Here is a 24,128-nt window from a genome sequence, read left to right as displayed (position 1 = left end):
TGATTTTCTTCGACGATTTCCCAACTACTGGAAAATCCCGATAATAGGATTCTAAGCGAAATAGGAAGAAGGATAGTGCGCATATATCACGGAAATTGTGATAAAAAAAAGTGTGCGGTTAGACTTCTGGTTGTATGGACTTGTCAGACGCTTCCGATGCGGAAGTGGCACAACCGATTTAACAGCAAAAGTAGTTACCGCCTTGTTGGTGGTAGAACAATCAGGACCGTCGACGTGTTTAGTGTACAGAACGCGTTTAAATCGTATGTCGAGCACGTCACTCATAGTCAACGTAAAAAAGCGGCGTGAAACAACTGTCCATCTTAATTTCGACGGTTGACCAATTCTGATTCGATGAGAGAGGTGTCCCGCCGATCCTGTTGCATCCTCCAGATCACTTTTCATTCCGCGAGAAACGTCGAACTCGACGGACCTTGCTCTGGTATACCTGGTACAAAACGGTCGTAGAAGTCTTCCTTTAAAATTTGGTGAAACTAGAAGAGAGTGAAAAATGAAGCGAATGATCGGACTGATGGGTTTCGTGGTGACGGTTCTCGGATATACAGTGATCAACGAACAGTGCAAGACAGACGAGAAATTCGGGGTATCCTGTCGATGCGCCGACAGCAAGGTAAAATATTTATCGGATAACGGACGTGAAACCCTTGTTGTTTTTATGACTTTTCAGAGGTTTGAGATTCCCGGTAAATTCCGTGACTACCAGAACATGACGAGTCTGCACATCGAATACTGCCGCTCCGCACACCTCTCCGATAAGAACCTGATATTAGCCTCGCAACTCGCGGAAATCACCGTGGACAACATAGAAGGCACCCTGATGTTCGAACTGATCCCCAAGTCGAAGAACTTCAAGGACCTCAAACTGTCGCATATCCAGTCAATACCGTCTTTGACGAGAGAAATCTTCAGCTACACGAAGCAGATGAACATGATCATGATGGAAGACGTGAGGATCGGTCATTTGGGGGATCTTTTCTCGAACACTTCGATCGCGTATGTTATCCTAACGAATGTAACGGTCGAGTATGCGGATAAATTGCACTTTTCCGAAGAGAAGGGTAACCTTTTGCGCATAGTGGACAGCGAGTTCCGAAATATCGCGGACTCCTGTTATTTTTCGAAATTCTTGAAGGTGGAAATCGTGCGTTCGAAATTTCATTTGAAGAATCCTGGTAAATTAATTGTTGAAGCTGATGATGTCCTCGTAGAGAATTGTGTGTTTTCAAACACAAGCATCAGCATCACCGCCAGTGACTCCGTTACTATGAGAAGTACCTGCGCGTCAGGAAAGAGCTCGATGAGTATCCATTCGAAGAAGATCGTGAGCACGTACAATCGTCTACCAAATCAGATCAACTACCATAACAAAGCAGAGCTGGAACCCGAAATTCAAAATAACACGATTTGCAAAGCGGGGACTTGCAAATGCTCAAAATCTAGTGGTCAGGATACGTTCTCAACAACGATCGCGTCATCGTATGTGTACCTGTTCTTGATATCGATCAGTATTTTAATATCGGCGCGCCTAGAATCATTCTGATCTGCTTTCGCTCCTCTACGAAGATTCTTCCGTCTCGTAATAACACGTTTCTATCAAAACCACCAATACTGCTTATACAATGAAGATCGTCAAACTTTGAAATTATGTCTTTGAGATGAAACGTATGTTCCGAGATGTAACGAACAAATCAAAGCTGTTATAAAGTAATTTTAAGCAGATTCTGTTAAATTAATTGTTTAATTACTCATACAAAATAGTTCAAACACGGACACGTGTAACCACATATGATTCTCGCCGATATTTGCTATATGATATACAGTGTTTATCCTTTATGCTTCCGCAAATATTTTCATAGGACGATATTTCAATCTTGCAGCATTTATATGCACACATTCCTTATACTGTACAATTACGCTTTTAATAAAGGTCATCATTTTGTACCTACAGAAAACTGTTTGCTTCAATTTATTTAGTTTGCGTTTAAAAAAGAGAAGACTACGAACAAAAATTCAAAATAAATACAAAAAAAAAAACAATTTGAAAATAGAAAAATTGCAATTGAAAAATTGCGTAGTGGTGAAGTAGTTTGTATCAGAGACTGGTACCGGTGTATTTTTACATATTTGTAGGGTCTTACGCCGGTACAATAACTGTTACGGTAACAACGATTAATTTAAATAAAACCTAGAGTTCGTATTTTAGTAGTTTTACCGGTATGGACGACTCTGGTGGTTGATAATTTCGTCCGATAGCCTCAGCAATTTGCCGCTACGTGTAATGACGCTAAATTGATATTCTACGGTTTTACATGGTACCGCCATCTGCGGAAGAATCAGAGTTATCGTCAGTAGATAATTTTGGCACGCAGTTCGAGATTTCACCGCTAGAGATGCCACTATATAATCTATTTTTAATTATTTAAATTCAAATTTATAGTCTGAATTGTTGATTTTCATGTTTTTTGGGACTGCTATTCGAGCTTGTGTGTAAAGGTTGGAACGAACGAAAGCAAACAGAGTTATCTGTACAAAAAAAAAGGTTGACCTTCATTAAAAATGCAAACGTATAATATAACAAACATACGCAAACGGGCGGGACAGTTGTCGAGCGCCGTTCGCGCGGTAAAAAAATTGTCCTATGAAAATACTCGTGAAAGCATAAAAGAGAACAAGGAAAAGAAAAGGCGAAACCGAAACGGACAAGTTCTGCTGATTCTATACAATTCCATTCACGCTGCAGTAGCAAAAGCAAACGCGACACATTCAAATAACCGTGAACATTCCGCTCGGCCGCTTCGTTCTTTTTTTATCCTTTTCTTATCCAGTCCCGCGTTGGAGCTATTCAGTGCGTCGATAAAATGGCTAAGGGTTGCCATTAGCTTCGCTCGCCGAGAGGCAATCGTTTCGCTTCGATAACGTCGATCCTCTCGATACTGAATATTTGCGTTCACGCACGCGCTCACACAAACACACGCACAAACACGCACACACACAAACACACATGTGCATAATTGTAAATAATAGTATTAAGAGGCATGTACAATGATGCTAGACGGACTGCCACGTGCATAATCGGTATAGATAGTACAACACCAGCCAAGATATTCGGAGAAGCGCGTATGCAAAGATCACTTTCAGCGCCTGATGGGTCCAATACAATCTGGAAAAAAAAATCGATAAAATAACCTTTGTATGAAAACAATAAAGATATCGGTTTCGGTACTTGAAACAATTACAACTAATTCTCGGTTCTTGATTTCGGTTCTGTGCGACAGACAAAAACGCTCTACAAAAGTATTACGAAGATGCGATCATATCGTATGCATTTTCAACGTAAATATAGAATCCATACTTGTAATACCTGCCGGAAATACGGTACATTTGTTAAGTAGAATGAAATTAGAATCATAACGCTTAACCGAAACCCAGAACTGAAAATGACTGTTGTAGAACCGACATAATATCCACTCTTTAACTAATTATAACTACACAATGAATTCGTATAACTATTTCTTCCGTTCATTTTACATGAAACAAAATGTTTCATTCGTACGTTATAACTAGACTTTATAACTAGACAAAAATTCTCAAGACGATTGTTCGAAACAGAACTGAACTCAAAATAAATTGTGTTTCTTTTAATCATTTTAACGATTCGAAAATAGCGTACCAATGTTATAAAATTTTTCTTATGTCTTCGCAATTTTATATTTCAGCTCATAAATGCATCAAATTCGTAATCTACTTATAACAGCTTCAGTTCCATAACTGATATCACTCAGAACCGATATTGTATAACAGATTGAAAATAATAGGACTAGAACTAAGTAGCTAAGTAAGTAGAACAAAGTATGAATACCTTTGCCATTTGGCCCGCGCCTGCGGAAGAGTATCCAGGGGATCCTTGATCAAATAGATACGAATTCCTCGTATGTACGTCCGGAAGTACTGATCCCAATCGATCGTGGTAACGTCGCAAACGAAATTTTGACGATCCTCGGGACTCATTTTATTGATCACCGCTTTGACGGTATCGTTCGTGAACGTCCATTGATTCGTCGTGAAGTAATTCAACACGTCCATAAATTTGTGTATCTTTTTATAGAGCTTCATCATTCTTTTTCGGTAAACAATAGAGATGAAAGTTACGTATCGCGGATGATCAGGGAGAAATCGAAAGAAGGAGTCAAAGAAATCTCACCTGGGTTGTTTGCCTACGCAGAGCGTGACGGTATCGATCAGCAGAGCCGGAAGCAGGTGAAGGAAATAAACGTAGAACAAGTGAACTATCCAATACTTGTGGTTACGGAAACTATAGTACCATATCGCCTTCTCGGTCGGGAACTCGAGCCCGTATTTCTCGGACATGGTCTTCAATTGATCATAGCTGATAGCGTTGTCCTTCGAAACGTAATTGTAGACCGGCACGTCGTAATTCTTCTCTTCTTTGGTAGTCGTAGACCTGCAATTACGCGGATGGTTCGATCATGTTAATGGTAACGGAAATAGGGTACGCGACAACGGTAGGAAGATAGTAAACGTCGTTCGTCCGCGTGTCATACTTGTAGCGATTCGCAACGTCCCAAGCACAGGCGATCAGAGCATTCACGGTTAAATCCCCGGGCACCACGTTCGCATGGATCGATCCATCACAATGAATAGATCGCAGGATCCCGGTGCCTGCTCCGGCAGCGACACCGGTTGGTCCATACAAGTTATCGATCCATCCTCGCACCGGTTCCCGATACGTTGATATCACTATAAAATTCAGTTTTTAGCAAGCCTGACTGGTTTATATTCATTCGACGGCTTTTTTTTTGGAGAGACCAAGTCACGGCAATAAAGCAGAGACAGAGAAAGAAGAATAGAGCCGGCGGAATGTTATTCGAGGAAACGAAATAACGCAACAAATACGAACCGATCGCGGGACGAAATATTCCGGCAGGAAGATCGGCCGCCTCTTTCTTCACGACGCTCTCTGCTACCGCCTTCGTGAAAGTGTACGTGTTCGGCCAGATGCCCAACAATCTGTAATGTCCGAAGAAACGGTTTATGCGACGACCAAATAAAGAGTTCGCGTGGGAATTTTCACCGGGAAAGTTTCGGAAAGCGGTTTTACCGGGGCGTGATCTCCTCCAACAGTTTTTCGTCCACGCATTCCATCAGAGTGATCAATTTGTCCGCGTCCATCGGCGGATCGTACACTTTTTCCTCGATCAACGATCGCGGGCAATTAGCGTAAGCCGTCGACACGTGCACGAACGACTGAAACGATCGAATTTGTTCTCTTAGCATCTTTAACCGGTGGCCACGAGGCGAAATCGGAGCCGTATTTTTCGTTGTGCTCGTTCAATGAATTTTTCGACGCTTCTCAGCTTCGAAACGCTTTCGTAATTGCCGGCACGTACGGTCGCCGAGAAAGCGTTTTCGCGGCGCGACAAGTCGCTTCGCATCGCGCTTCGTTCACTTGCCTTTAAGCCCGGCATCTCTTTGCAAAGATCGATCACAGCCTTGGGACTGCGTACGTTGATCGGCACCGCGAGGTTCATCTTCTCGTCGAACCTGACGGTAGCCGCGACGTGCATAACGATCGAAACCTCGCGTGTAATTATGGCTCTGTCCGTTGGAGAGATGCCCAATCCTGGCAGACTGCAGTCTCCTGCTACTGCGACGGTCTGGTGTCTGAACTTTGGTTGCACCTCCTTCAGCTTACCGAATACCTGGACAGACACAAGCGATCAGGATCCAAACATTTTCGTTGCTACATGAAACATAGCGGCGGGCGGGAACATAGTCGCCCGGGGCTCCTTGCGTGTACAGAGCAAACGATTCGCCCGATTAACAGATTAAAAAGGAAGCTTGCAGCAAACTGGAGAACGCGATAGGGGAAAAGAGTGGCGACGCCGAAGAAGGTATAGAAGGAGCGGCGATCGACACCAGTGGACGCTTGATACGCCGAGAGAAAGTCGGTGCAGTTTCTTCGGTCTGCAGCGCAGTATTATCGAAAGTAGAAGTAGAACAGATTCGTAACTCTGGAAACTGCGAGCTACGAAGATGAAAACGGTCGATGAGGGTGACTCATTTCCCTTTCTTACCGGATCGTCGAAAAGCTCCTCGACGCGTTGGTGCACATCCTTGCACTTCTTAGGGCGCACCAAGATGTAAATGAACGAAATCCCCGGACACTCCCTTAGCAGCTTCTCGATCAGCAACTTTCCCAAGAACCCGGTTCCCCCGGTAACGAAGATGCTCTGCCCATTGTAGAACTTTTGTATCGGGGTGAGATTCGCCTCGTCCGAGGCTAAGTGGAGGTCGCGTTCCTGCCTCGGGCTGTATTCCGTCGTATTCTCGTTCATATGACATCCGCTCTCCGGCACAGCGACGTCCTGGCCGCAGGATTCTAATAAGACTTCCACCATTGCTTTTCGGTTGCCGGATGCTCTTGACGTTTGCTCGCGAACAATTAACGCGCGTTAACAACTGGAAAGAAAAAGATCGAACGGAACGTTTACATGCGTCGAAGCACGTACCGATTTAAAACCTGCCACTCGTTCCGCCGCGCCGCGCCGCCCGTACTCTCACGATAGTTAACCGGAGAGAAACCGCGTACCGTCGCAGAGTGAAAGTAGATAGTGAACTTCGTCCGTGCGTCTCTCGTGTCTCGAATCGAAAAATCCATTTGATAGATACCGGCTGCGCCGAGGTGTGCACTATCGAGAAAAACCCAGCGCACCGCGTTTCCGTATGAATATCGACGCGTCATCGCGTTTCCACGGATCGAAGACACTCGGGATCTGGCTTGATCCTCTGTTCGACTATGACGTAACTGTCACCCCCTAGGTTTTCTTGTACTTCTTCGTAATCTATCGGGATCTATCGGGTCGACAGCTCGCGATTAGGACGTTACGTTATGCGATCTAGAAAGCTGCGCGAAACTAGTGTAATTAATGAACATGCGATATCATCTCCCACCCATGCAGAACCTGCAATCGACAGTGTCCGTTTGATAGCATCGTCTACCAAATCTTTCAAAGATTATCAGACGATTGCGCAAGACGACGCGGTCTAGCGCGAGACCCTACCTTCCGACGGTGATGTCTCGTTGAGGAGTGACATTCAGGTGATGGTAGCACAACGAATTTTTTGAAAAGCGGTCTTGTGGCCCTGAATGAACGAGCAACCTTCGCGTGTATGTCTATGCGCCCTAGACCCGACGCGTGTCGGACCTCGAACCAAATAACGGTACGGATGCTGGGCGAGCACGTTACACTAATAACGGTATCCGTCGTTAAATTATTCGATTCGGTACGAAGAATTTCGAAGGCTTGGAACGGGATGCGTCGAAAACCAAAACTACGACTAACTGTACAGTATTTGACATTTCACGTAGAGCCGTTATATCCTGACCCAGCAATGATCAACGGTCACACGGGAACTGGCTGGTTCGTATCCTTCGTCGGACAGCCGTGGACACGAATAACAAAATCCCTGGCGATTTATTTCTTCTCTGTTCTCGTCTCGTCGGTTTTTTACTTCTCTTTTGTTTCCCCTGGGAAAAAGATCAACGGACAAACACGGGATGAATCGCTAATGAAGCTGAAACTGAAGACCGAACGCGCGGAAACAGCCGTGCAACCAAAAAATCACGTTTCATTTTCTCTACGTTGTTTCGATTGGACGATCAAAGACTATCGAGAGCGACTGTTGCTGGGAACAGAAAACGGCTGAGCGGTTAAGGGTGGCAATTGCCAACGGTTGTCCGCTTACTAATTGACGTTGGCAAATTAATCGGTACGGCGACTTTCGAAAACAAAATTCCGCGACAGCATTTTCAGCAAACGTCGCGCAATCGATCTCGACCTAACAAATGAAAAATGTTACAGTTTCACTGACCTTATCCGGTGTTGTGTGCAACGAATGCCCGCGCAACGCTCTCAAGTGTCAATAAAACTGCCGATCGAGCGAATACCGTTCAACGGGCCATCCATGTAACGGAGGGAAAAGCTAAATCGTCGGAATCGTCGATTAAACGGACGGAGAACGAGCGACGCGAACGACCGTACACCAGATACCTTGGAAACTTTCTCCTCGCGCAAATTTACCGATCCTCCTCTTATGCCACCTTGCCCGAGTCTTTTGCAAGCGATACACCTCAGAATTGTCACTCGTGCCGTCGTTGCTCTCGCTTTTCCTTTCTCCTCCTTCTACTCTCCTTACTGTGCTGCCCCTTCTCTTTACCCTTTGACTCTGCTTCCCCTTCCTGGTCAGCTTGATCGTGTTCGACCCCCCAGTTGACACCTCCCTTCCGTACACGGTTCTTCTTCTGCTCCTCTTTTACTGTTTTTTGTCCCTTTATCGCCCCTTGCTCGCACCTTCTTCGCGCGTACTTGCACTGTCTGCTTTCACTCGTTTCCACCCCCTAGCGCCTGCCAGCATACCTTCTCCAAGTCCCAAATTAACTCCGGAAGGTCATTCTACCAAATCCTCTACCGCTGATCAGGAGGCTGTTATTAGATCATTAAGTATGAAATGCATACGTCAGTCTATAATTTTTCTATATGATTTATGCATTTCATACTCAATAATTTAATAATTTGCAAAATCACCATACGCAAATCGTACAAGACGATGATTGATCGATCGATGACAATTGTAGACGAACGTTGCTGTATTAGATAGACTGGAAGGACACGCGCTACTACGGAGAGGTGAGACAGCCGACGCGCTCACTGAAAAGACGAGTTTTCGACTGGGCAAGTTCCAACGAAACCTGAACACACGCAACGTCCCAAGTCCGCCTGGCAGCCGTCGAAGAAACGTCATTTACGCTTGCGACTATGGTGTGTTTGATTTCTTCTGCAACGATTCGACGCCTTCCATTCCCCGCGAACGATAGGCGACGGCGATCAACTTTTTCCGTTCATTTTGTCGCGGTTCACGCTTCTGGAATTCATGTTCTCTACCAATGACCCTCAATCAATTGATGAAGCTCGGTTTTGCTCGCCTCTGTCGGTTCGACACCGAATGCGTCCGCGACGTCAGCAAGAATTACCGTCGTTAACGGCTACGTGACACACGAATTCCCCGTGTCCTTTAATCTTTTTCTTTCATTGCATTTTTATTCATTCTGCCGCGTGACAGAAGAGTCTGTACGCTTCCGCGTTTCGATATATCACGCTTTTTTCAGAGATCTAGTTCTACAAGTGATGTAAAGTAGACAGTGGCAAAAACAATAATTGTCAGTCGTTAATAAGATAGGAGAAAAATATGCTCGACAAGAAACATTGTCTAACACATATTTGTTTTATTGACTCAGGATGTGTACTCGAAATTCCGTCAAGTCGATCGCGAGTAAAGTTAACGTTATGTCACACAGTGCAAATAAAGATCCGATCTGCTGGTTAGATCGCTTTAATTGCTGATTAACAGTCTGCTGCCGGAGCGAGCCACGCCTCGAAACAGACTTTTCGATATATAAGAATATAAACTGAGTTCCGATTTCATTGAATGCGTTTCAATGTCCACCTTTGGTGGTGTTAATGAGCTAAGCATTGTACATTTTGTCGTTTAAATGTCCGGTGATATCTAATGTGTAGGTCAAAAAGACCCGGCAGCGACTTCTTTTGGAATAAGAGAGACCCAACGGGTTTAATCTTTATTTATTCGTTCGATCAGTTATGCTTTATCTACGACTGCGTGACTGATTTTATCTGTTAAATGTATAAAGTATATTAATAACAATAAAAAGAAGACTAAGGCACTTATACTATTAACAATGGCTTCTTTCACTGATCAATATATCTAATCAGTAATATATTCTTGAAATATGACACCGGCCACGACAAGGCAGACTAACCTCGGCAAGCACGACAAATGCTCATTATCGCAAATAATTAGTCGGCTTAGAGTTCTCACGTTTTGTTACCTTAATCTCAATTGTAATGACGGATATATACACGTATATTAATGACAGTATACGATATAAGATGGAAGCACAAATAAAATGTAAAGGCAACAAGTAGTAACTTGTTTTACAACAAACTGTATGAAAAAAAGTTGCCCAGGATCAAAATTCACAAAAAACATTAAGAAAACGAGCAAAACAGCAAACATCGCAAAGGTTGATTTATCTTCTTCGGTGTTTCACGATACGACACCATACATTCTACGAATGAACCGTTTTGAATATGCTAGCAATAGACGAATGTAGAATCGACGACAGTGAAAACATCATTTGATTTTCTTAAAAAATAATACTGTGGGAATCGGCCACGATTAGTCTAGCAGAAAAATAAATACTGCCTGATCAAGCATTTAAGTCTCCGGCGATCCGCGCCAGGAGATCTCAAACGGTAGAGGTAAATCCACAAGTACAATGATTTTCAAGGCACAATCCGCCGTTAAGAATTTTCCATCTAATGGGGCATCGTGTTTTACAAAACAATATTTCACATACACAAATCGACTCTTCAACGTCACGATGGTAAAGTTCTTTTGGAGCAAAAAGTCACGCAGTATTCCATGCAATTTACGTAACGCGAAACACTCGAGGCAGGCTTTTTGCGGAGACACACGCAAATTGTTCTACTACTTACGATTTTATCTACGATCTGCGGTGTCGGGCCGCTGCATATGTATATTGCGGATTTTTACTCGTGGCAAAAATAGTGGAGATATTTTAGGACAAAGGTACGTGACCACGTGACCATTGTCCCAGACGTCTCCGGGTTCAGGGTTTTTCGAGCGGCGAGAGCGCATCTCGCGGAATCCTTCGTTACCTTTAAACATCGCTTTCGAGATTATGATTATTCTCCCGGCACTTGCGTGTCGAACGATGATGTACTCTCGTCTCTCGAGCCGATCTCTCTTAGAAAACATTTGCAAGGGCACTTCAGCCAAGGCACACGGGCGGTTACGTTATGTAAGATTATTCTTGTATGTTTAAAATTTCAATTGTGTGCGTCTTCACGTATGATCGACGAGCTGAGAACGACGGAGAATGAACAACCCATGGAGGGGAAACGTAATACGCGAGGGCGTAACGCAGAGACGGAAAATGGAGGGGGCAGAAGAAGAAGAGAGGAGTGAAAAGGTGGGAGGCAGCCTCCCGAAGAAGATGAAATAATGGAAAAACGGAGATAAAAGGAATCATGAAGGAAGACGAGCGTGCGCACGTATCGGTGCGCGCGACGCACGCGGAACAAACACAACGTCCGCACGAAGGCGATATTTGCAGAGTTCGGACAATCGTAACCAAGTGTTTCGTAGAAGAGAAGAGAAAAAAATAAGAAAAGAAGTTTGCGAATGACGAGAGAGTTGACATTTAAGAGCTCCGAGTCAAGTCGCTAACCAGCCAGAAATGATTCTGATTTTTTGATCGGCTCGTTAACGAAGCGGCCGTTGTCACGCTAAAATGTAGCTCGACGATCGCGAGTAATAGTCGACTCCAATGAAACCTGTCGACTCTCTTCCATCAGGCAGGCTACTGTTGAAGGCGTGAGCGTATTCCGAGAACCAGTCGCGAAGGAAAATCTTCTCCAATTGTTGACGAAGATTGTCAGGCGTTTGGTCCCCGATGCTCTCAAATACCGTTCCCACACCTATAACACGTCTCAAGCTAATTCGAAAATAGATCGTAGGAAAAAAATAGATGGAGTTGCATATTCACCGGCGGTGTTTGTAAAGTAATCTCCGGACCAATTACTAGTGCCCACGTACGCGGCAGTGTCCGTAACCATGTATTTGTTATGATTCACCCTCGAAAATGGGATTTTGTCGAAATGGGGATTGCTAGGCACCACAAATCTTCTCTACAATAAATATTGCTCAAGTTTTAATGCCATAGGATGGATTCAGAGTCTAGAAGGAAGAAGCTACCAACCACTTCGATCTTCACACCCGGGTAGCTACCAGTCAACTCAACCAGCGATTTGAGGAACGGAGTCTCTGACTTTTGCGAATGCTTCCACGAAGATATCAGCAGCCGCACTTGGATCTTCCGCTCGACGGCAGCGGCTCGTAGGGCATCGTCTATCACTGGCCAATACCTAATCGGGTTGTCGTTCAAACGATAAAACATATCAAATGATTACATTCGAAAACACGTACTTGATTTTAGTGGAGTATATCATCAAGGGGAAATAGTCCATCACCGCAACGTAGACGAACTTCTCCGCTTTTTCGATGCAATGAAGAATCGCGTCGACGTCGTCGGTTCTACCCTTCGGTGAGAAAGGCGGAGGCGAGCTCTAAACAGTACGTGTAAAATTGTCCTTAAAGCCACCCGAATCTCACCGCGACAGAATGTAGACACTCACCGATATGAAAGTTCGATACCTATTGTCCATAAACGTAAAATTGATTGGATTGTTAACGTTAATATTAGTGTTTACCGTGTCCGGCCAGACATCTGGTACTTTACCATCCTCTGCCACCGTCCAGTAAACCTAAATAGTAATCATTATTGTAATGGACATGTGTCTTCAATGCCTATCGGCGTTATTCATTTATCTAGTCACCAAAGATAATTGACATGAAAATGGTATAGTTACGTAGAATTTTTTCTCGGTGATACAAAAAAAAACTTACATCAAATATCTTGGCATAATCGTCGGCCAGACAACTGCAATTCAAAGCTAGCAATCCAAACTCTTTCACTTGTGTAAGTGATCGCCAATCCATATTCGCTGAGCCGACGTACACGTGCGTTCTATCGATCAGCCAGAGCTTCGTGTGCAGCACTCCTGCTCCGAACAACGCCGCGAAATTCAGACTTTTCACCTGTTTGAATTTTTATTAAATTCCTCGGAAATCCCTCTATTTGTTTGCTAAAAGTTTGTCCTATAAACTGAACGACGTTTACCTTGGCATTTGCTTTTTTCGCTAGGATTTCGGTGTCGATATTCGGGCTAACTTGGGACGGTATGTTTTGGGCGATGCGCAACAGAATGTTGCGGTCTCTTCCAGCTTCGAGGAGCAGACGAAATATATCCTCGCCCTGAAATGATCAACATTCGTTGGTCGAACAGATCGCAAATGCGACGCGGATTTTCAAATCGATCGATTCACCTGTCTCGCACTATCGTCTGGGTACACGTCCTCCCTCTTCAGAGTCCAATAGTACGAGGCTATCTCTATTTTCTCTCGCGCCAGCAAGATCAATTCCGTCCACGAGTCGTAGGTGCTTTGCAGGAATAGAGTGTCCCGAGTGTAATTCATGCCGATCGGTATGCTCTCAACGAACGACAAATTGCAGCCGTCCATGCAACTTGAATTAAAACCAAAAACAGTGCTGTTCGAGACGTACTTGTCCGTCGCGTGATCCAACAATGGCAATAAAACGACCAGCACTATCAAAATTAAGATGATGGTGATTGGTATGCAACTGGGTCTGCACCATCCTTGCGCTCCTCCCCATCTATTATTGCCAAGCGCAAACAATAGAGGCCCGCAATTAATATTTCTATCTTTTCCGAGCATCCGATTCGACGAGCACGTGCTATCAAACGCTTATCCGCTAAGTACAAAAGGTTTACTAACTTGCCGTTCGTCAACGAGTCATCGGCATCATTCCGTAACATGAAGCCGGACTGGTCCCATAAATCAAAATCGTCATCGGGTACAACGCTGCTGGTGTGGACAACTGCACCGCTGCCAGAAATGTTACTACCCCCGCTGCCACCAGTGATGCAACCCGACGGATTCGTTTCTAGCCGCGCGTTTTCCGAAACCGTCTGCAAACAGTAATTAGGCGAAGCGACATTAACCGAAACGAAGCGAAATGTCCCGGGGCATAATACTACGCATTGCAAGGAAAGATAAACTTCAATTAAAACATCATTGGGATTTAATAATAATGGAAGATTATTCAGTTACGTACAGACAACTTGTGTTTGACGAAAGTCGTCTTGTTCCTGCGATGCGGCAGCAACACGACCACGTCCTGATCTTTCGCTGCCTCCTTCGCATACTTCGTGTAGGACTTTACGGTGGAGGAAGCTCCCTTGCTCACGGTGGTGTTCGCGGGATTTATCGAGTCCTCGTCCTTCACGGAGCATTTCGAATACGCAATGTTCCTTACGTTGTTGTTACCACCGTACGAAACATTGTGCGTGTTGTTCACCTTCGGAATTGAATATCGTGTAGTTAGTGAGTATACCGGCATGCATTTCACCCGGACAAAACGTGAGACCACTCCAGCATTCTCGTAAAACTTGCAGAAGGCTTACTTGTACTAAGATATGGCAAGCTTGAGAGGCAATCTGAAAGAGGCCATCCTGCAAGTTGCGCCCGGTGTGCTCACTATTTTCGGAACGACTGCTTCCCTTCCAGCCGAAGAAGGACATCCCTACCGATTTGCTAGAAACGAAAATGTTATCTTTCTACCGATTCTATCAGCCCGACAGTCTAATCTCTAATTCTTTTTCAGCTATACACTTAAAATATTACAGAAGAGGAGGAAACCGATGTATCAGCAATCATTTTCTTATATTAGTTCACACGAGAACTTGATTAGGTCAACAAATGTATGATCCTAGTAGCAGAAACAGAATGGTAGAAAGAAAAATGTGAATGGGTTGAATACACGCCAAAAACACAACGTAGTTAATCTTCGGATTATTGTGATGTCGAGGCATGCACCGAAGACATGTCGGACTCGCGTCGATATTTCAATAATATATATTAGTTGTAAGCTGAGAGAATCGCACGATCCTAAACGCAAAGGTAACCGATAATAAACAGAATGGAAGCGGAAGAAACATGGTACCAGCGCCACTGTAACTTATGGTCGAAGTAAATGTGCAGTTCTGAGCGTTTTACGAACAGAAATTGATGGCTCGCTAAAAACGTACCTCGGAAAAGAAACTGGACAGCAAGCATTCGCGATGCGAACGTCGCTCCAGCCGTTGTGACTGTTGACTTACCTATCGACGTACCTTGCGGAACGACTACATGGTGTCGATCGAAAAGTCACGTTTGCTACTACGGACTTGCGCCCAAGAGCTTATCGTGTCCTACATAAGTTTTGACTTTGAACGTCGATCCTACGACCATTTTCTTAGATTCAGAATTCGAGAGAAAATTTCTAACTGACGAAAATTTCGTCTCTTTTGCTTCTGCAGCGTGGACTTTCGCTTAAAACAAAATCAATACGGAATTCTCCGATTACTTTTAATTGCCGCGCATACATCAGTTGGTTCCCCTCTCGCCGTCTTTAGACTTCGATGCTTCGTGTCCTTGTGAAAAGGATTCATCATTTTGCTGATTAATTGTTTTTACATTGAAAGAAAGAGTACGCTACATTGTCAAAACTTTCTTGCTAGGAGTGTGGTAATTTTGAGCTATCGTTCTCGATTAAATCACTCCCTACATATCTGTTTGAATGAACTATGACGAACAGGTGGTACAAGGAACGAGTTTCTGGAAACCAATTAAGTTCGATTTAGCATACTCCATTATATACATGGCCGAAAATACTACAATTCTTACATTCCTGTAACACGTCGTCGCGTGTTTGCGGATTCTTAAGAAGCCAATTTATTTCTCAGAATGTCAGTGTACGGTTTTATTATCTATTCGAACTGAACAGATATGATTTATGCTTATGGAACAACTATTTTTATAGCAGACACGTTTTCTGCGCACTTGCAATAATCCTACGTACAATGATCTACATAAAGCATCGATTGCAGTTAGCTATTTTCTCCTGTGTTTTTCAGAAAAATCGTTTGTGCCTACGCAAGTCGAAATCAATAATGCGAAACTCTTGACAAAAAAGAATCGAATCAGGGTCAAATCAACCCTCTATGTGGCATAGTTTTCCAGACATGAACCTGTTTTGTAGTTATTACCATAAGAGTAAATTGTAATGAGTTGAAGCCCGCATTATTTTATTTGTTACTAACGTATTTTATGGTTAATAAAATTTCGTTACCAACAGAGAATGTGCGAAGATGTATTGCTTTTAAAGGGTCCTCATAGAGGTCGCTAACTATGCACAATAATTTTTAATAGTATGCAACACCGGTCTACAGTAACTGATTCACAGACGACGAAGACAATGACGAGTGTGTACAAGCAACTACTCGTGAAAAGTCAAAGGAAATACATAATCTTTAAGATTAATTTGAAACATTGTGAGAAATTGTGAAGGTTTAAACTCAATGTACATGTTGTACTCGATGTACTGTTTTTCATAACAGTACACTTAAAACCAACGTGTGAGGAGTTACAGGAATCTATTAGAGCAACAATGCAACGTTGTCATTTTTTTGTATGTACAACAACGAAAATGAATGGAAATCAAAGAATGAAAAAGAAGTAAAAAAAAGTGTAGAATCAAAAAAAGAGAAAATTACACTTTGACTATGTCTTTTTGGATAAAATATAATTACCAATGGTTCATCTGTTGATAATTTTGCGAATAGAGTTGCTTCATAAACATCTTGGCGCCAAATAGTCAAAAGCTGTCTTACGTTCTGTCAGTATCCTGTCATTATTTTTTAAAGTACACACCGATGAATTGAATCAACTTAAAAACTTATAACGTCACAATTAAACCTTGATATTTCGGCTAGAAAAGCACCACTTGATATGTAAGATAACTAAACGCGCGTCGTTCGAAAGAAAACTTCCTAGTTTTATACAGTGCCCCTTGTGGCGACTCTTCCACTTTATATCGAGGACCAATAAAAGAACACAATTAAAAAATCACTAGATTCACTAAGATTTGATTGGATCTGGTTTAAATCGAAAAATATATTATACCTTGGAAACTTCCCATTATTTATAAAATTTAGTTCTTAAGTGTACACATGTGATGTTGACTCACCATAGTAACCAAATTAATGAAATATAGCTCAAAAAAATGATTTTCATTTAAAAATTCCATAGAAAGTTATTTGAACTTTCAGTATTATGTAGTGGTGTACCATTCTATGTACATATTTTCTTTTTATGACTTAGCAACAAGTTGTGTTTGAAATTCAAATGATTTCGCGTAACTGTTAATGGAGCGGCCTTACAATATTCTTGTTGTGATATTTTTAAGTGATTAAGATAGTAATATATATCGTATATACCTAACTTCCTAGAAAAACTGTCAATTTCTTCGAATTCAATGGCTATTAGCGCTTCGTTCTATCGCAATGTTTTATTACTGACTGAATTAGTTCCGCCCAGCGAGGACTTTAAACAACATTTTCGCGAGGTAAATAATTATTATTAAATAAAACATATCGTATATTGTAAATACGTGTCTCGTCGTAATTTCTGTTTTATATGGCATTTTGTAGGGCATGTTTGACAAGCCTAATACTGCAGGTTTTCTACATACGTCTCATTATTTATTAACAGTGTACGATTCGAAACGCTTTAAAAAGTTATTCGAATGGCCAGTGACATGTAAAAAGACGGAAGCAAAATACCGTAATAATGTTAAGACATTTTTAACAATCATATCCGCGGAGAATCGTGATGTTGAATTTCCAAATATACTTGTTTCTCATTTGTTTCATGCTGGTGGAAGCAAGTTTGTGATTATTATGTGGAAGTTGTCACAGGTCGTATTACGAAAATATATTATATCTACAAGTAAGGTGTTTACTGTTGAAATTATTTTATTACTAATTATTATTTTGTTACAATATGTTTATTTTTACAGATATCCACAATGTTATGTTTGTTCCTCAAGTAGGAATTGAAGCAGATATAGGAAGAAACTTTTTAAAACAAACCTACGCAAAGATTTGTTCTAATATATCAGCTCAACATCATAAATTAGTGGAAATGGAAGATATAGCTAACACGTTTTTAAAGTAATATCTAGGTTCTCAATACTTTATCCATATTGTAACATAATTAAGATTTTTTGTCAATTTCTTTGTTTTTAGGAAGGAGGAGCAGAAATTGAGCAATATTAAAACAGAAATTTTCGAAAGTGAACAAGTAATTAAAATTCTTGCAAATGATGCTCCTGTTCATTGTACAATTAAAAAACCCTTGGCAGATATAAATAATGAAGATGTGATACAAAGTTAGAGTTATGCTTAAACTGCCATATCGCATGATTTCTATATTCAAATTAAATTTTTAAGTGGAATGTTCATATATTAATTTCAGAGTGGAAGTCATCTATACACCAATGCATAAATTATATGCAAGATAAAAATTCAATTTTGAAATCTCTAAACCAACTTAGCCAGAAAGTGAATGATTTAGTACTAAGCAACAATAGTGATATTCAAACATTGGATGCAAATCAATACCAGAAAATAAATTATATAGAGATGTCTGAACTGTTTCCTTACAATATAAAAGTATACAATGTTTCACAACTTATTTATATAATTAATTCTCATCTTGGAATTTATAAAACATTTAAAAAAAAACCTTTTCTGTTACAGACCATCCTACTTCAATTATATGCAAATGAAAAATTAAATTTACATAATTTTCTTTTACTATTCAATTCTGTATTGACTCAGTTGTACGAACAACTGAAATTAAATTTGTTAGAAGACCTCTCTGTGTGTCGACTACAGACAGAAATGAGTTGTAAGGACGTGACTGAAGCTTTAAACATATTCCAAATGTATTTATCAGACGTTCAAACATTGGCATCGAAAACACGTCAAAAGTTATGCCATGTATTACACAAAAATAATATCGCTCAAAGTTGCGATGATTTGGACGTATCTCCTATTAATAATGTTCTTTTAATGTCGACACCATCTATAAAAATTGATACCGACTCTACAGATGTAGAAATTGATCTACAAAACTGTCTACATCTTACTCCAGTGGGAGGTATAAATCGCACTATTTACAATGTTATTGAAATTAGAATTATTGGATATACAAAACTATATGAAAAATTACTTTTTAGCTGTACATAAACCGTTATTTCGGAGATATGAACATTTGAAATCAAATAATTTGGAACCAAGATCAAAATTAAGAGAAAATTTGTTTGCATCTCGCACTAATCTTAATGATTCTGTGCCGACAATTAACATTAGCACACCGTCGTTACACGTCCTTCCAGTTTCAAGTAAAAAAAAATTGTTATCTTCTAAACAAGCTGAAAAATATTCTCGATTATTTTCAACACGTACGAAAAGAAATAACTCTACAGGTTTGTAAATCATTTTAGCATTAATTTTCATTACATAATATAAATACTATATTTATTTTATTTACAGCAATCACAAACGTAATGTCTGTGCCTTGTACCAATACAGAAGCAAATTCAACTGCAATTGTAAATACAATTGAAGGATTGACTGATATATCAGAACTCAGTCTGAATATGTCAGGAACGGCCGTGTGTAACAAGAGTATTGAATTTACTACTCCTATTAACTTATCTATTGCGAAAGATTATAAGTCTGAAGATGAGACTGAAATCGAAGATGTAGTACCAAATGTTCTTAATATATGCGAAAAGAGGACGACTGGAATTGTTCGCAATGAAACGGAAAGAATTGTAAATACTCATCAACAACGAAGACGTTCGATCAGCGACTTGGTTGAACGCTATAAGAAATTACTTGATCGTAATGATGATGCAAGTAATTAATTATCTAAAACATGATAATAAATATCTGCAAGATAAAGAGTTTTAAGAGCCATATATTTTTTATAAAAATTGTAATAAATAATTAGTTTGCATCCTTCTGAAGACTATTTTCATAGATCAAATTATCACATTTTATGCAATAAAATAATAATAATTTTAAGAAGTTGTTCATAAATACATTGCCTGTTTTACATTAATATGTATACTATATAAACTAGCGAATTTAAGTTAGCGTTCTGAGACTGTAAAAATAAACTGTTCTGTTCACACTATACGCGTTCATGATAGCCATAATAAAAGAGAAATAAGGAGATAAATTATCTATTTCAATTACACGTTAATTACACAGTTTGAAATCTATATTTGTTCATTTGTGTCAAAGTGGACATTGTGATTTCTATGAAACTACTTAATAATCGCCGTGAACTAGATACTAAACTAGATTATATATGTACATGCATTTTGATCATTGATAATTATCGATAAATCGACTTCTTAATGAAGCTCTATATGACTTATGTTTACATAACATTTTTTTCTTACTTTGTGCCATAGAATACACTGACAAAGTTTGAACCTTGAAAACTGAGACACCCTGTATATACAGACATACCTTCGTGTGATGCTTTTACACGTGAGATCATAGAAATCAGACTGAATACTTATTGTATGTATGTATGTATTGCCGGTAGTGAAATTTGTTTGTATCTTGTCTTCGAGGTTATGATATTTGAAGAGCATTGTATTTACGAAAAACGAAAGAATTAGTGAATTTAAAATGAAATCTGAATTTAGAATTGTAAGGATACTATTAAATTGACAAAGTTCTACGACATAAAGTAATATGAAGCTAGTAAAACCAAATTGGGTTACACACGATGGTTTGTATACTTTATTTAAATATACTTCAAGCTTTACAAAATTACAATATGTTATTTGAAAACTTCAATTATACTTCAGGTTTTCCAATATTTTCCGTGGACATACATCCAGATGGAAAAAGATTTGCCACTGGCGGTCAAGGTTTTATTATCACTTATTTATATTTTTACCATTCTTCGTGGATATTGTTTACTGTGTTTGTTTAATGAGTGTCATTGTAATATGATAAATATTAATATAATCATTTTAGGTGGCGATTCTGGAAGAGTTGTCATATGGAACATGGAACCAGTAGTCAATGAAGTTGCAGAATTAGATGAAAATATTCCAAAAATGTTGTGTCAATTAGATAATCATCTTGGTACGAATGATATAATTTAATCTTAGTTTAAATAATTTATATTTTTAAGTTCAATTTTCTGAAAATAATAATTGATAAAAATATATTGTTTGTTTTATAGCATGCGTGAATTGCGTTAGATGGAGTAATAATGGATTATTAGCATCAGGTGGAGTAGACAAACTTATTATGATTTGGAGGTTGTCCGGTGGAGTGGGTGGCAGTTCAATGTTTGGTGGAAAATCCAGTGTAGAAACGTGGCGTTGTATAGCTACTTTACGTTCTCATGAAGCTGACGTATTGGATCTTGCATGGGCACCACATAGTCCTTGGTTAGCTTCTGCCTCAGTAGACAATAGTGTAATAGTATGGGATGCTTCAAAATTCCCAGCTATTGTTGCTGTATTGAAAGGTCATAAAGGATTTGTGAAAGGAATCACTTGGGATCCTGTAGGGAAATATTTAGCTTCTCAATCTGATGATAAAACATTGCGTGTATGGCGTACTACCGATTGGACAGAAGCAGCACTAATATCCGAACCATTCGATGAATGTGGTGGAACTACTCACGTCTTAAGACTTTCCTGGAGTCCTGATGGTCAGTATTTAGTGTCAGCTCATGCCATGAACGGCGGTGGTCCAACCGCACAAATAATTGAAAGAGATGGATGGACACAGGACAAAGATTTTGTAGGACATAGGAAAGCTGTTACATGTGTGGTATGTAATAGTTGTACATTAAAAATATATATAATTTATTCAATTGTTTTTCTCTTTTTCAGAGATTTAATGGAAATATCTTACAAAAAAAGCAACCAGGCTCTTCCAAGCCACAACAATATTGTTGCGTTGCTATAGGATCCCGTGACCGTTCTCTCTCTGTGTGGTTAACTTCTTTAAAAAGGCCTTTAGTAGTGATACATGAATTGTTTACGCATTCAGTGTTAGATGCTAGTTGGTCACCATGCGGTCTACGTCTAGCTGCTTGTTCTTGGGATGGATCTGTTGTACTTATTGAATTTACTCAACAGGAATTAGGTCAACCATTAGACCCTGCTGAACAAGTAATCGTCCAACTCGTAAATAATTTACTATGTATCATGTTAATAGTTTATATGCGTTTAATTTCATTGTAGAGTAGTCTCCATGAACGTTTGTATGGTAAACCTTTAGTTCAAGGCAGTTGTACAGTGATGGAAGCACCAGAACTTCTTAATTTGAAAACAACATCTTCACCAACACAAACGACTCAAACATTAACAAGTATAAATTCAGTGCAACCGCCAACTACTACTCCTACAACTCCCGCAAAAGGCCCCATTAATAAACAAATTGAAACAAGGACATCTGATGGTAAAAGGCGAATAACACCAATGTTTATACCACCACCATCAGATACAATGTTAGTTGATACGTGTACTGTCAGAAGTATTGAAAGTAATGGTGGTCTTTAAAAGTTTCTAAAACGATTTTTTTTATATATTAGGGATTCGTCGAGTGCTAGATTGGGAACTCCAACATTTACGAGTCAAGTAAAAAGTTCGATCGTCATAGAAAAGCGAAACGATGTTGTAGCACCCAACGTTACTACTTCAGTGAATTCAGTTAACACTAATAGTCCAACATCTACATTGACTCTGAAACGGCGTGATCAAACTACACCGAAACTACATCACGCTGCTCTTACTAAGAAGCCGAAAGTTGCATCCGAAAGAAATACAAATCAAATTTTACTTCCCCCATTGAAGCCATCTAGTTCATTGTCTCAACAAGCTGGCCATTACGCTGTGACCGTGACCAATAGTCAAGGTTTAGCTCATTTACAAGTGTTCAAGGGTACAGATTCTGAACCAACTTGGGATTTGTATTTAGGATACAGTGCTGTAGCACTAGCAGCCTCTCCAGCGGTTATAGCACTTGGTTTAGAAGATGGGAGTCTTCATACGTTTCATCCTGCAAAAGGATGCCGACCAGCACCTCCCCTAGCTCCACCTGCACCACTTGCAAAAGTCCATGCAGTTGGGAACGCGGTAATATATTTTTCAATATTTTTATTTCAAACACATGATCAGTGATTATTGAACCCTGAAACTTTTAGGTAATGGTCATTTCAAGTTGTGGAGCAGTTCGTGTGTGGGAAATAGGATACTCATGTAGAATGATAGTTTCTACATCCGCTGCACATTTGGCAGTACCAGGCACCTCTTTATTGTCGTGTACTTTATACAATGGAATGCCTCATTTAGCTTTTACCAATGCCAGGGCATATATATATCACAAAGAAATGGGTATGTAAATTGAAAGGTATCTGTGACTCATTTCAATATGACAATTAATACATGCACAAAAATATTACATACTTTAGGTACGTGGTTATTAATTGGCGACAGTCAAGATCCTATATGGCGTTGGGCATCATTCAATGCATCCAGTACATCTGGAAGTAGAGCACCCAGAGGACCCCTTTCTTCTTTACAAGAAGGATTATTGAGAACAGCTGGAAATACTTTACCTAATCCAAGATTACCCCACAGTGCTCCCAGCGTAGTGTCTTATTTGGAACAACAAATGCTTGCTTCTAGAGCTCTTGGAAGCACACAGGAATATGTACATTGGCTCATAGCTTTAGTATCTTTTCTGTTAACTCAAGGTAGATAGGAGTATTTATATCTTAGATTTTACATTTACCGATTATATTCTTCATTACTGATTATATGGGCCTCTTCTAGATGGATTAGAGAAACGTTTAAGGTTAATTTTAGACGATCTTCTGGGTCCAAGTCACACGTCTGCCTCGAAAAGTATATGGGATCCTTTGATACTGGTACATTATATTACTTTAAGTATCTGTTACGTCATATTATACATAAGATTGGATATTGCTAATATGTTACGGAATTTGTGTAGGGAATGAAGAAACATAAACTCTTAGAAGATGTATTGTCTGTTGTCGGTGGTCATCTTCGCTGGCAAAGGTTGTATCTCGAATATACAGAACAGTTAACGGCATTAAGGAATCAAACAGTTTGAAAGGAAGTATTACTTTAATATTACAAATTAACTAATGACAAAATGTAAAAAGGCAACTTTTAACATTTTTTTCAGTTCCTAAAAAGCGTAGAATATTCTAACATCATTTAAAAAACGTTTTAGTTTTCTTGTACATTTTAAAAGCATATCTTTGTAATGAAATATACTTGTACAGTCTTTTGTATAATCTATATGTAAAATAAGTAATAAAAATAGAATTTTCTACTAATGGATTTTATTAAACTTTTAGTGACTTTAAAATTATTTTTAGTTCTG

The 24,128-nt window shown here is 40.0% G+C and overlaps 4 protein-coding genes across 14 annotated transcripts; 3 read left to right on the top strand and 1 right to left on the bottom strand.

Annotated features, from left to right (window-relative positions):
• The first annotated feature begins 89 nt into the window (after window positions 1–89).
• Window positions 90–1,994, top strand: LOC144475638 (uncharacterized). The gene is made up of 2 exons (XM_078191728.1): window positions 90–631; window positions 689–1,994. Exons 1-2 carry the CDS (start codon window positions 512–514, stop codon window positions 1,559–1,561), a joined length of 993 nt encoding a protein of 330 aa, XP_078047854.1. The 5' UTR covers window positions 90–511; the 3' UTR covers window positions 1,562–1,994.
• Window positions 1,741–16,565, bottom strand: LOC144475630 (fatty acyl-CoA reductase wat). Of its 11 annotated transcripts, none has more exons than XM_078191698.1 (14): window positions 16,416–16,565; window positions 14,250–14,379; window positions 13,901–14,143; window positions 13,561–13,754; window positions 13,090–13,438; window positions 12,884–13,018; window positions 12,610–12,801; window positions 12,339–12,467; window positions 12,130–12,269; window positions 11,903–12,068; window positions 11,690–11,831; window positions 8,600–11,621; window positions 7,915–8,525; window positions 6,508–7,570 (listed from the first exon to the last, which is right to left on the bottom strand). In XM_078191698.1, the coding sequence occupies exons 1-12, from the start codon at window positions 16,463–16,465 to the stop codon at window positions 11,425–11,427; spliced, it is 2,067 nt and encodes a 688-aa protein (XP_078047824.1). In that variant the 5' UTR covers window positions 16,466–16,565; the 3' UTR covers window positions 6,508–7,570; window positions 7,915–8,525; window positions 8,600–11,424. The 11 variants fall into 11 exon arrangements, with proteins under 11 accessions (XP_078047831.1, XP_078047830.1, XP_078047829.1 ...); XM_078191696.1 differs by having other exon boundaries at window positions 8,628–11,621; XM_078191699.1 differs by having other exon boundaries at window positions 7,915–8,513; window positions 8,628–11,621.
• LOC144475632 (uncharacterized) lies at window positions 16,088–20,012 on the top strand. Its single transcript, XM_078191706.1, has 8 exons — window positions 16,088–17,230; window positions 17,316–17,613; window positions 17,684–17,837; window positions 17,913–18,055; window positions 18,142–18,338; window positions 18,426–18,828; window positions 18,908–19,156; window positions 19,224–20,012. The coding sequence occupies exons 1-8, from the start codon at window positions 17,141–17,143 to the stop codon at window positions 19,598–19,600; spliced, it is 1,911 nt and encodes a 636-aa protein (XP_078047832.1). The 5' UTR covers window positions 16,088–17,140; the 3' UTR covers window positions 19,601–20,012.
• Window positions 20,013–20,250: 238 nt separating this feature from the next.
• Hira (histone cell cycle regulator-like protein) lies at window positions 20,251–24,093 on the top strand. Its single transcript, XM_078193208.1, has 11 exons — window positions 20,251–20,481; window positions 20,561–20,623; window positions 20,733–20,843; window positions 20,944–21,542; window positions 21,605–21,886; window positions 21,959–22,224; window positions 22,309–22,852; window positions 22,921–23,110; window positions 23,188–23,472; window positions 23,552–23,646; window positions 23,730–24,093. The coding sequence occupies exons 1-11, from the start codon at window positions 20,445–20,447 to the stop codon at window positions 23,850–23,852; spliced, it is 2,595 nt and encodes an 864-aa protein (XP_078049334.1). The 5' UTR covers window positions 20,251–20,444; the 3' UTR covers window positions 23,853–24,093.
• Window positions 24,094–24,128: the final 35 nt, after the last annotated feature.

This window comes from Augochlora pura, chromosome 10 (assembly GCF_028453695.1).
Source record: "Augochlora pura isolate Apur16 chromosome 10, APUR_v2.2.1, whole genome shotgun sequence".
Classification (NCBI taxonomy): domain Eukaryota; kingdom Metazoa; phylum Arthropoda; class Insecta; order Hymenoptera; family Halictidae; genus Augochlora; species Augochlora pura.
Note: the sequence above shows the minus strand (reverse complement) of the source record. Positions and strands in the feature narration are given on the sequence as shown.